General features: G+C 49.7%; 1 protein-coding gene across 9 annotated transcripts in view; it reads left to right on the top strand.

The window, feature by feature from the left end:
- Positions 1-13,608, top strand: part of TNC (tenascin C) — a 97,812-nt gene extending 84,204 nt beyond the window's left edge. For all 9 annotated transcript variants that reach the window (XM_047768251.1, XM_047768252.1, XM_047768253.1 and 6 more), the window contains 6 exons: positions 2,079-2,211; positions 4,603-4,754; positions 5,516-5,612; positions 6,440-6,601; positions 9,313-9,476; positions 12,890-13,608. In XM_047768251.1, the coding sequence (XP_047624207.1) occupies positions 2,079-2,211; positions 4,603-4,754; positions 5,516-5,612; positions 6,440-6,601; positions 9,313-9,476; positions 12,890-13,000 (819 nt within the window). In that variant the 3' untranslated portion in view covers positions 13,001-13,608. The remainder of the gene's footprint in view (positions 1-2,078; positions 2,212-4,602; positions 4,755-5,515; positions 5,613-6,439; positions 6,602-9,312; positions 9,477-12,889) is intronic.
- Positions 13,609-14,128: the final 520 nt, after the last annotated feature.

Raw genomic sequence — 14,128 nt, 5'->3', positions numbered from 1 at the left:
GAAGGACAGTCATCAGACTGCTGGAGATGGAGAGACTCGGGATCTGTTTATTATACAACGTTTTAAACAAACCTTTATTCAGCCATGCCCACCCTGGCCTTCAAAGGAGTCTTGTTTTTGTATACATTCCATTCCTGAACTTGCTGGGCTCTGTAGCATTCATCAACCAGCTTCCAACGGGCTTACCCGTGAGTTAGCTCCCAGCCCCTCTCCACTCTGCTGCCTCCTTTGTCACACCACCACGCTACCCTTTCCATCCATCAAAGCTGTGGCGACATCACGTGCCTGTCACGGTCTCCTCTGCCATCCCCTCATCCTTGTGGGTCTGCACTCTACATCCCTTTCACTCTCATTCTCGTGGCTCCCAGAAACAAGTAGAAATGAGCTGGCTTGTTCAAATGCCATGATTAACCAGAAATGGACCATCATGGCCCTACTGGGAGTCGGTCTAACCGTGAACTAACTCACCATGAGAAGGGAGGCAAGTCCTTTACCTCCTCTGGGGGTCAGTGTTTGCATCTGTAAAATGAGTGCACTGGACTCACTGGTCTCTGAGGGCCCTTCCTGGTCAGGCATTCTAGGGTTCCCTGGCATTCTAGGCATTCTAGTGTTCACTGTTTACCTGAAGTCAGGAGTCTCATTTCCACCTACCTTAATTGCTTAGGAAGCGACTTTACACAGCAGCTGAGAAAGCCGATAGGTAATTGTATCCCCAAGTAATTCAAGGAGCCCAGCTTTGTATCTGATCCTTCCCCAAGGACCACACCTGGGGGCCACACAAGGTCACTGGGTCACTGGTATCAAATGGGCATTCCTGGGTATACTTCTCTGAATATCCAATCCCCAGCTTTATCTGTGTCACTCAAGAAAATCAGCCTAGTGGAGGAGGAAAGAATCCTGATAGGATGTTAGGAGACAGGAAATGCAGGACCATCCTCTGCCACCAACAAATTATGGAGTGAGGGCGACCTCTCAACTTCCTGAAACTATACTCCCCCCACCCCATTGGAAAAGTCAGGACAACTTCACCCTTCCAGTTGTAAGCATGCCAGAGAACCTTCTGGAGGCCCCACACTGACTCATTACAACCTAAGCCCAGTCGGCTGTGCTTGCAGGTTGTAGAGAGCACTGTTGTGTTTGGCTGGCTAGGAATCGAGGTTGAATCCCAATCCCTGACACCGAGGTCCTCTGCGAAAAGGCAATCTCACAGGCAATGGAATCTAGAAAGAGGGTTTGAAAAGAGAGAGGGTCTCTTGCAAAACTGAAACCAATCACCTCCTCTGGACGGTAGCACAGTGACCAATCACAAGCTGCAGGAGTAGTCAGCATAGGTCTTGCAGCTGCTATACACATCTGCCTCTCCTGGGTGGCTCCATCCTAGAACAGAGGCAGCCGGGTCAGCAGCTGCCATCATCAGGCCGTGGCCTCCCGAGCTGCACAGTTAGGAGATCCCCAAAGTGACCATGTATCTGAAACATCTGGGGAGTCTCCACTTCTGGCTCCTATGATCCAGTTGCTCTGGATGGAGCCTGGGCATTGTTTTATTTTAAAGCTTCCCAGGGGGATGTGAAAAAGAGCCATTTAGGGACCACAGACCTAAGGGACCCCAAAGTCTACATCCTTGCCCTTTGTCTAGGTCTTTGCCAAAGTCTAAGTCTTTGCCCTTCTCTACCAGATGAAGCTGAGTTCCTGCCATCCACTTTTTCAAAAAACTTTGAGCAACCTCCATTCCTTACTGATGATAAACTTCAAATTGCAGAGCTTGGCATTTAAGGCCCCTTGTAATCTGGTCTTTGCCCACCTCTTCCACTACTCCCCTAACTGGAGTATGTTGGAGGTAGGTCCTTGCCTCCATATTACCTGAATTTGCTCTGCCCCTCTGGCCCCGGGAGCCCTGCTCTGGCTGCACTCTCACCATCTCTGACGTCCCGAAAGGGAGCACAGAGCCTGGCACAGAGTGGGACTCAGTGGGTTTCTGCTGAATGAAGAGATAAATGGATGGTGAATAAATGAATGCATCATCTGTACACTGAAGATTTAAGTGGCTAAGAGCTATTATGTTTTTCTTCTGCCCTTAGGAAGTCGTTGTGGGTCCAGAGACCACCTCTTACAGCCTGTCAGGGCTGAGCCCATCCACCCACTACACGGCCAGGATCCAGGCACTGAATGGGCCCCTGAGGAGCAAGATGTCCCAGACCGTCTTCACCACAAGTAAGGGACTACGGGAGCCAGCATCCCGGCCTTGAGTTCAAACCATGAGACTGGGAGTTCGCATTGTGGATCAGTGGGTTAAGAACCCGATTTCTATCCACGAGGATTCGGGTACAATCCCTGGCCTTGCTCAGTAAGTTAAGGATCTGGCATTGCTGTGGCTGTGGGGTAGGCTGGCAGCTGCAGCTCCCATTCAACCCCTAGCCTGGGAACTTCCACATGCCACAGGTGAGGCCCTAAAACACAAAAAAACAAAACCAAAAACAAAACAAAACAAAAAAAAACACAACCCAAAAACAAAAACAAAAAAATGTTGTGAGACTGAAAGTTTCAACCCTCTGCTTCTTCTCTGACAGCTTCTTTAAATTTTTCCATCAAATTTCTGGAATCAATTCCCTGCTATTCACTGAAAGCTGGAGGAATGTGGGTACAGGAGGTTACAGGCCTCATGGTGAAAGGGAAGGAGGGCCATCTGGATTCAGGCCCTGCTTCACAAGGACCTTGTGAGAATCTTTGGACCGCATCTGACTCCTAGCTCAGTGGGTAGCCATTGTCGGGGCTCATCATAAGCTCCGTGTCTCTTTCTTTCTCCTTCAGCACATCAGCACATACAAAGCTTACTCATATTCAAAACCACAAACTGGGGAGTTCCCGTCATGGCTCAGTGGTTAACGAATCCGACTAGGAACCATGAGGTTGTGGGTTTGATCCCTGGCCTTGCTCAGTGGGTTAAGGATTGGGTGTTGCTGTGAGCTGCAGTGTAGGTCGCAGATGCGGCTTGGATCCCGCGTTACTATGGCTCTGGCATAGCCTGGCGGCTACAACTCCAATTGGACCCCTAGCCTAGAAACCTCCATATGCAGGAGCGGCCCTAGAAAAGGCAAAAAGACAACAACAACAAAAAACACAAACTGTCCTCCCACAGAGCTGGTAGTACAGTGGGCCAGGGTTATCAAGCCTGGTTTTCTGGTGGGAAACAGAGGCTCCCAGAGACTAAATGACCTCCTCAGGGTTATAATGGAAATCTGATTCAGATCTGGGCTCAGGTGTCCCAGGACCAGGTGACCACCCCCGCACCCACCACTGGATGTCCTCTGCAGATGGAGAACTTGCGAGTCATTCCATTGGTGGAAGAGAGGAAGCATCATTTTCTGAGGAAGGGAGGAGTGGGCTTTGGAGAGCCCCGGACCTGGGATGTACAGAGGACATCCCGGCGCTGCCTCCTGCCTTTCACACTGCACTCTAGTCACTGTGCACACACCTGCTGAGGGAGGTGCAGACGCCAAAGCTCCTCTTTGCTAAATCTGATGCCAGGTGCTAGGAGCACAAAAATCTGAGTGCGCCCTAAAGTGCTCTCAGACGAAGGCTGTGAAACAGACAAGAAAACAGCTAATAATACAACCTCAGGTGAAGGTAAAGTACAGTGAGGAGGTCAGATCAGAAAAAAGACCTGCTACAACCATCAGTTCCCCAGCCCACCTGCTGCGCCCAGCCGCAAGATCATCCACTGCTATCATGTTTTTAATTTTCTGCACCATATTATTGCACGAGGAAATTCCCAGGCACTGCGTTCTGTGTTAGCCCTCCCAGATCCCCAAGCTCAGAGCAGTCACGTGACTCCTCCAGTGTCCTTAGGCAATCAAGTGGCAGGTCCAGGACTAGACCCCTTGCCTTTGCTTCAGAATCCTCTGAAGAGACTGAGATGCGTCCAGCCTAACAGAGTGCCCTGACCCACAGTGAGCCACCCACTGGGTGCTAGAGACCCACCTCCCTGGCCAGGACCTGGGTGTTCCTCAGGGGCTGCCTGGCTGCTCCAGGTAGCTCATGGTCAGCCTGATCACAGCCCTTACACGGCCCACCTCTCCTGCCACTGATATCATTGATGGCTTCCCTCAGTATAAAAGATCGAAATGGGTCCCCGAGATCCATGACCTCTAAGCTTCACTGCAACCCCACAAAATAGCTCTTTTTTCATCCTGGACGTGAGAGAACAGAGCCTCAGAGAGGCTGAGTTGCTTGCCCAAAGGCATCTAGCCAACAAGCACCGAGCTGCAACTTGAAAGTTCCTACCCCGGAGTTCTCGTCATGGCGCAGTGGAAACGAATCCAACTAGGAACCCTGAGGTCGCAGGTTCGATCCCTGGCCTTGGTCAGTGGTTTAAGGATCCGGTGTTGCCATAAGCTGTGGTGTAGGTCGCAGATGCGGCTGGGATCTGGCGTTGCTGTGCCTGTGGTGTAGGCCAGCAGCTGTAGCTCCTATTAGACCCCTAGCCTGGGAACCTCCAGACCTCGGGTGCAGCCCTAAAAAGCAAAAACAATAACAAAAAAACGAAAAGAAAGTTCCTACCCCAGTCTTGCTCTGACAGAGCCCCTCTTTCTTCTGGTCTGGCAGTCGGACTCCTGTACCCATTCCCCAGGGACTGCTCCCAAGCAATGCTGAATGGTGACACGACCTCTGGCCTCTACACCATTTACGTGAACAACGACAAAGCCCAGAAGCTGGAAGTCTTCTGTGACATGACCTCTGACGGCGGTGGATGGATCGTGAGTATCACGGAACCAGACGCCAGAGCTCTCAGGCAGGGGCATGGAGCCAGAGGAGAGGCGGGGTCCTCCCGTGCCCTCTGCCCTCTGCCACTAATGTGCATGAGGACATGCAGGGCAGTGCCTGTCACATGGAGACACCCAGGAACGGTCTCTTAAACCAAGTAAGGGGAAAGAAGCTGAGGATAAAAAACAGGTCCCCTCCTTTCATATAATTTACCTCCTTTGATCCTCAAACAGCTCTGTGGTCTATAAACGACGGTGGCCACCGAGCCCATTACCTTCATTAATTAACAAGGGCCACCTACCAGGCACACTGCACTAAGAGCATCACAGGAATTATTTCATCACTATTACCATGTGAGCCGGGTAGTACTTCTTTAATTATTAAACTTTATTTTTTAGAATAGTTTTAGGCCGACGGCACAGTTGAGCAGAGTTCACCGAGTTCCCATATCACCCATGTCCCCACACGCATGGCTTCCCCCACTGTCAACACCCACATCCGCGCAGGGCATTTGTCACCTGGGATGAGCCTGCGCTGACACATCACAATCCCCCAAAGCTGGGTGGCAGGCTTGCTCATCTCCGTTTTCAGGTGACAGCTCTTGAGACTCATGCCCTGAGTCACACGGCAAGTTGGTGAAGACAGGGGGGAGGCAGGTGCTTTTCTCACAGAAGATGCTTCTTCCTCTCAGAAAGCTGTCTTCTCTTCCCTTCCACAGCTTAAGCACACCCAGATTCATTGGTTATGTTTATAGGTGTTCCTGAGACGCAAAAACGGACGCGAGGATTTCTACCGAAACTGGAAGGCCTACGCTGCTGGATTTGGGGACCTAAAAGAAGAATTCTGGCTTGGTAACACAGCTTGCCTGTTTGAGTCCCTAGTGCCCACGTCTGCCCTCCTTGTCATCTGTCCTAACCCACAGCAAAATGCGGGAGAGAGATGGATTAGAAGGAAACTATAGCTCTGGTGGTAAACAGAGAATATCACATTCTCAATGGAAAAGACCTTACATTCTCCAGGTCATTAAAAATTAATATCCGATCAAAGGAGAGCTAACAGCCAGGCCTTAAGAATAAGCCTAGCCTTGAGTCAATCACCGGTCCATTTATACAATTATCCTCACTGATATCACTCACTACTTTGGTCCTACGCTAAATCCTTTGTAGACAAAAGCTCTAAGCCTCTAGCACCCCCTCAGGGTGCCAAATTCCCATTGTGCACAAGGGAACACGCAGCCATGGGAATCCAGCCAATAAAGAGATGAGCTGCAATTTGAAATCTCCCAGGCCAACACCACGGTGCCACCATCCAGCCCTTCGTGCAGCTCACACTTTCCAACAACCTGTCTGTGCATTTGGGCCAGGGCAGGTCTGTCCCTGTCACCCACCGCCTTTCACTTGTAAGGGGCTTTAGAGTTTAAAAGGAATGCACTCCACCTTATCTCCTTTGATCTTCCTAATACAAGAGGAGGCTGAGGAGGCGGGAGGGCAAGGAGGTTAATAACCCAATTTTCCCTGAGGCTCAGAAACTGCATAGGTCTTGCCTGGTGCTGCAGCAGCAAGGAGCAGACCAAGCTGCAAAGTTTTTAGAATACACGCAGCTGTTGTTCCCACGGGGTGAGCAGAAATGAAGCCTCGGTCGGTGCACTAATTTGGCAACCCTCGCCTGTCATCCACAGGACTGGACGCGCTGAGCAGAATCACAGCCCAAGGGCAGTACGAGCTCCGGGTGGACCTGCGGGACCACGGGGAGACAGCCTATGCTGTCTATGACAGATTCAGCGTGGGAGACGCCCGGACTCGCTACAAGCTGAAGGTGGAGGGGTACAGCGGGACAGCAGGTAGGAACAGCCGTTTGCAGAGCCCCGGAACCCCAAAACCTTCCCGTGTTGTCAGCTAACTCCTCCCCCTCATCATTCCTTCCTTTATGAGTCCATCCATTTATCAACAAATAATTCTGAATCCCTACTAGGTGCTACCGCAGCAGAACTACAACTGAACAAAGTTGGGTAGATATTTTGGTCACAGAAACATAGAGCAGGTTGGGAATTAAGACAATGAGGACGGATCTTTTCCTTAACTAGGTTTAAATACCAGTTTTAGACTGAGAGAAAAGCCATCTCTTGGGAGCCTTAATGCTCATTTACTTTGGTAATTCTCAACTTACTACATACATAGGACCTACGGATCTTTTTTTTTTTTTTTTTGGCTTTTTGGCTTTTTAGGGCTGCACCCACGGCATATGGAGGTTCCCAGGCTAGGGGTCTAATTGGAGCTGTAGCCGCCGGCCTACACCAGAGCCACAGCAATGCGGGATCCAAGCCAGATCCGAGCCACATCCACGACCTACACCACAGCTCACGGCAATGCCAGATCCTCAACCCACTGAGAGAGGCCAGGGTTCGAACCCGCATCCTCATGGATGCTAGGTCAGATTTGTTAACCACTGAGCCACAATGGGAACTCTTCATGGATCCTATTAATGGGCTGACCCAGCATGTCTGGGATGCGATCAAGATGCTGCATTTCTTGCAAGTTCCCTTGTGATGTCACTGTTGGTGGCATTGCTGGTCTGTGGCCTGCATTTGAGCAGAGGATAATCACCCCCACACATCCTCGGCCTACCACCCTTACGACCAGAAGCTCACCCTCTCTCAAGCAGTCCTTCACCCCTTGTCTGGTACATGACCTAGTTTGGGTTTAAAGATTTATTTGACTTTGAAATGGCCTTTGTGTGGGTTTCTGGCTCCACATTAAAGGAGAAATAAACAAGGAAACAACATGCATTCAGACCCACGAGGTAAGCAGCCTCTTCTGCAGACATTGCACATGTATTACCCTCTTTGAATTCTCATCAAAACAAACAACAACCAAAAAAACATTCCAGGAAGACACTGCTGTTATGCAAATGAGGAAACCAAGGCTTAGAGAGTTCCGTGATTTGCCCAAGATGTAACAGCTGGTGGAAGGTGGCCCCAGGGTGCAAGTCTGCCTGCAGATGTGTGTTCTTAGGAACAAGGGGGATCAGGTGTAAGAGTGTAGCCACCCCGTGTCAGCCCTGCCCACGTTGGGGGCGCTTCCAGTTACATTTACGAAGACAGAAGAGGCCGATGCTCTTCTTCCCGTTCCCAACCTCTCAGCCCTGAAAGCCCACATCCCTACTGGGAAAAGTCTCCAGATAAAGATTTGCCAAAAGCCTAAGGAGAGACTGAGGGCTTTAGAGATCAGTCTGGCAGTGATGAACAGAGCGATCTAGGGGTGAAAATTGTTCTCATTCCTGTGTCCCTCAAAGAATGCTGACATTTTGCTACCTGGCAATAAATACCTCTTTTGTTGAGATGGCTTCAGGCAAGAGGGATATTGTCACAGGGCCAGCAAAGGCACCAGTAGCAGGAACGTGGCCCCCGCCCATCTCTCTCTGAATTTCCGACAGAAAATGAGCCATGCCAGGCCCTTCCCTGAGCTCTCCTCTGAGGCTGCGCCCTCACCAGCCCTCCATGGGAGAGCATCCTGTGTCATCAACAACTAGCGGGCGTCCTCATGCTCTAGGTGGCTTCGTCAGGTAGCGGCACCCCCGTCCTTGGGACAACTTGCTCCGAAACATCAGGACAGGAGGCCTTGGTGTCCTGAAATGTTTCTGCACAGCACTAGCTGTGGTTGGGATTGAGGAGACACGGAAAGAAATGGCACTTACATGCTCCTAAAAGTCAATGGTAAATTACAAACTAGGTTCCCATATAGTACTGTCTGTAAATGGGCTTCTTTCTAAGCCTCAGGGAAAACCAGTCCCATAAGCACTTTGAAAAATAACTATACCATACACAAGTTCTTTCGTGACATCTAATATCTGAAAGGTCTGGTTCTAAGTATGGCTCTATAGGTGAGACTCAGCATAGACTGTTTCAGGATAGCGCTGGAAAACCGGCAAAGCAGAGTGGAAAACTCAGCAACCAGAACTTGAAGAAGCAGGTAAATGAGTGTCAGTTAATGAATAAATGAATGGACAATAAATAAATACAGGAAAAACAGTTTTTTAAAAGTGTGCTCCAAATACTTGTATTGGGGGCGGGGGGGGGTGGGGAAGCAAACGATTATTAAATACGGATGTCCCACCTCACTCCCTGAGTTCCTTTATACAACGTGAATGCAAAGACAGTCATAAAAATAACCCCGCCCCGACCGTCTGTACGCCGTCCTACCTGCCTGGCATACACCTTCATCATTGTTCCAGCAGCTCTCTGAGGTGGATCGAATTGACATGCCAGTTCCATTGCACAGATGTGAAAACTGAGGTTCAGCAAGAGGTCAGAGCTAGGGAGTGAAAGAGATGGGACTTAAGCTGGACCCTCCGGTGCCACCTGTAGCCCTCTTTCTACACCTTCTGCTGCTCTCTCAGAAATGAGTCTGGGGTGACACTCATGTCCCATCCAGGCCCGCGCTGGGTCCTAACTCTGGCCCACACCAGGGCCCTTCACGTGTCACCTGGGGCTGCCCCGCACAGCCCACGGGGAAGCGCCCACTGGGTTCTCAGCCTCTATCTCCTCTCCCCCAGGTGACTCCATGGCCTACCACAACGGCAGATCCTTCTCCACCTTCGACAAGGACACGGACTCAGCCATCACCAACTGCGCCCTGTCCTACAAGGGGGCTTTCTGGTACAAGAACTGCCATCGTGTCAACCTGATGGGGAGATATGGGGACAACAGCCACAGTCAGGTGAGCAGACTGGGAGGCCCTGCACAGGGCTGAGAGCAGGAGCCAGGGGCCCCAGGTATAAGGCAGCACGTTTTTTCACAGCAAGGAGAAATCTCCACATGGCATGCAGGTCAGGTAAAACCACAGAAACAGCGTGAAGATCCCAAGGAGAACCGCTGGTCAAGGGCGTTCCAGACACAGAGAGCTTTCCTCAGATCAAGTCTTGGTCTGAACCCCTAAAGGAAACAGACAAAAGCAGAGGCCATTGAGGGGACAGGGTGGTGTGGGCCCAGGGTGCCGCCTCCTTACCCTGGCCCAGCGGTACCCCAAGAACACCTCAGAAGAAAGACCAAAGACTGCAGATCTCAAATCCCTTCCTTTTATGTGGCTTCCCTGGGGCCAAAAGAGCAAAGTTGGAAGCAGAGCCAAATCCCGCCCCTCCCAGCCCCCAAATTTCCCTACACCACACAGGGCACTGTGATAGTTCCTGCAACCTCAGGAATGGGCCGTTTAGATTCCCTTTGGAAGTAGGTGAGCAAAATCAAATTTAGGCTTCATTTCACTGAGCTCCCTGCCTGCACTAGCAGGTGCCTGAACAGTGGACAGTGTCCAGTGGGCCCAGCTACTTACTTAATCTTCATGGTCCCTTGTAGGAGGTGGTCCCCGCCCCAGGGAGGAGGGAAGGGTATTCACACAGAGGCGTCCCTAGGCTGGGCCTCAGAGAGGCTTACCCAGTCTACAAACTGGGATGTCCCTGGACTTTGTGAAAAAGCAGAGGCATCCATCACACCCCATGCCCCAGGGATTCTGTTCGGTGGTTGGTGGTCCCAAGTGCGACGCAGCCGCTCAATCCTGCTCACTTACACTTTTTTTGCTGTTGGGGTTGTGGGCTGTGGTTGGGTTGTTTGGATTGATTGGCTGCTCTCTGTGATTAGTGATTCTGATACACTGAGTTAACGCGCAACAAATGATTGTGACCTTCAAGTAGCCATTACCTTGACTTAATCTCTGACACTTTACAAAGTCCTCTTGCCTTCTCTGTCCCATGTGTTTCTCGCCTTTGCTCTGAGAGGGGCCCAGGACATGGCTTTACACGCCTATTTTACAGAGGACGCAAGACCTGAGGGACACCTCTGGACACCAGCCCTGCGTTTTCCCCATCTCATCATGTGCCTCAGGAACACGCCCACTCTGAGTGCTACTGCGCTGCCTTTATCCCCCTGTCCCCAACAGCAGTGTAACACCAAGTCCTCTGGAGGACTAAAAACTGCATGCTACAAGGAAACTTCTTTCCATTCTTTCATACAATTTTGGAAGAAGAGGATGACATAAAAGGCCACAGAGTAATTATAGGAGTTCAGTCCCAGCTCTGGCTCTGCTCTGGCCACTGCATGGCCTCTTGAAGTCATTTTCCCTCTCTGGCTTCAGTCCCTGTCATGGTTCAAGGAGTGCTTGCTTCCAGCTCGAAACCTCTAATCAGAGGGAAGAATGAGAGCAGAGGAAGGCAGCACAAAGCCGAAGCTGAGTCATTACAAGCACATTTGCCCATGAAATGAAGGAGCTATTCGAATCCCACCCCGTCACCCTCGGAGATTGCCCAATATCCATCAGTGCCAGAAAATTAGAATTAAATCAAACGTCTGTATTTTCCTTCATTTTACCAGCCATTAACTGCTCCATGGCCACGTCCCCTCCCAGCCCTATAAAGCTTTAAAAAGAAGAGGCGTCAGCATCTGAGTGGAGGGCTCACAGGAGGATTCCCTGAGGCTGAGCCCCCCCGCCCCCAGTAGGACAAGGGATCTGTGGGATTCAGTGGGTAATTCTAACATCTGTACACTAACATCTGTAGACTTTGCTAAAGAGGCAAATCCAGACCTAAGAGACTCAGAAACAAATACAGTCTTTCTTTTTTTTTTTCCTTTTCTAGGGCTGCTCCCGAGGCATATGGAGGTTCCCAGGCTAGGGGCCCCAATCGGAGCTGTAGCTGCCGGCCTACACCAGAGCCACAGCAACGAGGGATCCTAGATGCGCCTGTGACCTACACCACAGCTCACGGCAACACCAGATCCTTAACCCACTGAGCAAGGCCAGGGATCGCACTGCAACCTCATGGTTCCTAGTCGGATTCATTAACCACTGCGCCACCACAGGAACTCCCCAAATACAGTCTTTCTTGAGGAAAATCATTGGTCAAAGCTCCAAGGATGTTTCTCCCTCTTTGAGGTTGGGGAAGTAATATTACTGAGGGCCTATGATGTGTCCAGCACTGACACAGCTTCTTTGCAAATTCATTTCATCTTCACAGCATCCTCTCAAGGTTAGCATTATTGGATCTTAAGAAAAAAAAAATAATGAAACTGAGGCCCAAAGCATTTCAATAACTTGTTCAAGACCATGTATTTCTCAAGTAAGAGTACCAAGAGTTAACCTTATATATGTCAGGTTGCAAAACATGTGTCCACCTATGCTCTCTTTCTGTCGTCCTATACAAACCCCGATTAAAACACTGCAGGGGGAGTTCCCATCATGGTGCAGCAGAAACAAATCCAACTAGGAACCATGAGGTTGTGACTACGATCCCTGGCCTCACTCAGTGGGTTGAGGATCCAGCATCACCGTGAGCTGTGGTGTAGGTCACAGACGTGGCTCAGATCCCGCATTGCTGTGGGGCTCTGGCGTAGGCTGGCGGCTACAGCTCCGATTAGACCCCTAGCTTGGGAACCTCCCTATGCCATGGGTGCAGCCCTAAAAGGACAACAGACAAAAAAAACCAAAACAAACAAACAAAAATACTGCAGGAATCCTGAGATTACAGACTTCCTTGCATGTGGCTACTCAATTCTATAACCTCCAATCATGACCTGAATTCCTTCAGCACCTGTTCCTAATGATGGCAAGTTTCCTTAGTTGCCATTTTATTTCAAGATGCCAGATCAAAGCTCAACACAAACTCAGGTGACTTCTGCCTAAAATAAAAAAATTGAGTCCTGAGTTCCCTTTGTGGCTCAGTGGTAACAAACCCAACTAGGAACCATGAGGATACAGGTTTGATCCCTGGCCTCGCTCAGTGGGTTAAGGATCCAGCGTTGCCATAAGCTGTGGTGTAGGTCATAGATGCAGCTCAGATCCCGTGTTGCTGTGGCTGTGGTGTAGGCCGGCAGCTGTAGCTCCGATTCAACCCCTTGCCTGGGAACGTCCGTATGCCAGAAATGCAGCCATAAAAAGCAAAAAAAAAAAAAAAAAAGAGTCCGATTCAGTCCACCCCTTTGAAAGTTTTTGCTACACAGATCAATACACAAAGAGGCAAGAAACAGCTGGGAGCTACCAAATGCTCAAGTTGAAACAGACCTCATTTTTGTTCCATTAACTAAACAACAGGTCAGTGAACACCTTGCCTAATGGGAACCAATCTGGAGCTCTTCTCTTTTTCACAGGGTGTCAACTGGTTCCACTGGAAGGGCCACGAATATTCAATCCAGTTTGCTGAGATGAAGCTGAGACCCAGCAACTTCCGGAATCTGGAAGGCAGGCGCAAACGCGCGTAAATTCCAGGGACAACTGGGTGAGAGGAGTAAGGCTCAGAGAAAGAAAATAATTTTACCAAAGCTTTGATGCAACCAGTCCGACCATCCCGCCACACCTGGGCATTTGGCAGAAGTTAAAGGTGACATGGACCGCTGGGGCCGGCGGCAGCAGCACTGGCCTCGCCCACCCTGCAAGTACTTCCTTCAACACCAAAGACCACAGCGTCCAACAGGTTCCTATTTTGTTGTTTGATTCAGCAAAAATCTCCCGGTGACAGCATCACAATGATTTTCCTTCTCTTGGGTGGCTCTGGGAATGGGAGTGGGGTAGGCTGTACAGTGTAGTTTGTTTAGAACCAGCCGTATTTTACACAAAGCTGTATAATTAATTATCGGTATTTTTGTTAGCAGTGATTTCGTGTGTGTCCCGAAGCCGTCCCTTTTTTTTACATTTCAGAAAAGCAATACTGTTTCGATTTTTAAGGATGTGATTAATATTATTAATATAATAATAATGATGATGATGTAAACTAAGGATTTTTAAAGACGTCCTCCTTTCCAAAACACATCTGGACAGTACCTGATTGTATTTTTTTTTTTTAATAAAAGCACAAGTACTTTTAAATTGGGCTGTTGGTGTACTTTTCATTGTTGAGCCTGAATTCCACCAAAGCCAAGTGTTCGAACCAAGTGAGGAACTTCGAAGAGGAGAGGGACAGAGGGAGGAAAACCGTTTTGAGCAAAGTTGAAGAAGTTTGGGAAAAGCTTATAACGTAAGATTCAGCTTCCTCCTCATCACTCCCAAGACTTACGCTTTGTGGTTTAAGTGACATTTTTATACTCATTTTCTAATGCAATCTCCTAAAAATTCCATGACATAGATGAGGTGACAATTGTGGTCATGCAAGGGTTAAAGTCCCCAGAGGCAGATGGCCTGAGTTCAAACCCTGGCTCCTCCATTCCCCAGTCCCTGGCCTCTCCAGGCCTCAGTTTCCTCATCAGTAAAGAGGGGGGAGCTGCCTCTCCAGTTCCATGGGATTTCTGTGGGACATAAATGATACCATCCCCAGACGCTCTTCGCATGACGCCTGGCAGATGGCAAGCACTCATGAGTGCGGCTATTGCTACCGTCACTTTATATATGGCCAA

Source organism: Phacochoerus africanus, chromosome 2 (assembly GCF_016906955.1).
Source record: "Phacochoerus africanus isolate WHEZ1 chromosome 2, ROS_Pafr_v1, whole genome shotgun sequence".
NCBI classification, from domain to species: Eukaryota; Metazoa; Chordata; class Mammalia; order Artiodactyla; family Suidae; genus Phacochoerus; species Phacochoerus africanus.
Note: the sequence above shows the minus strand (reverse complement) of the source record. Positions and strands in the feature narration are given on the sequence as shown.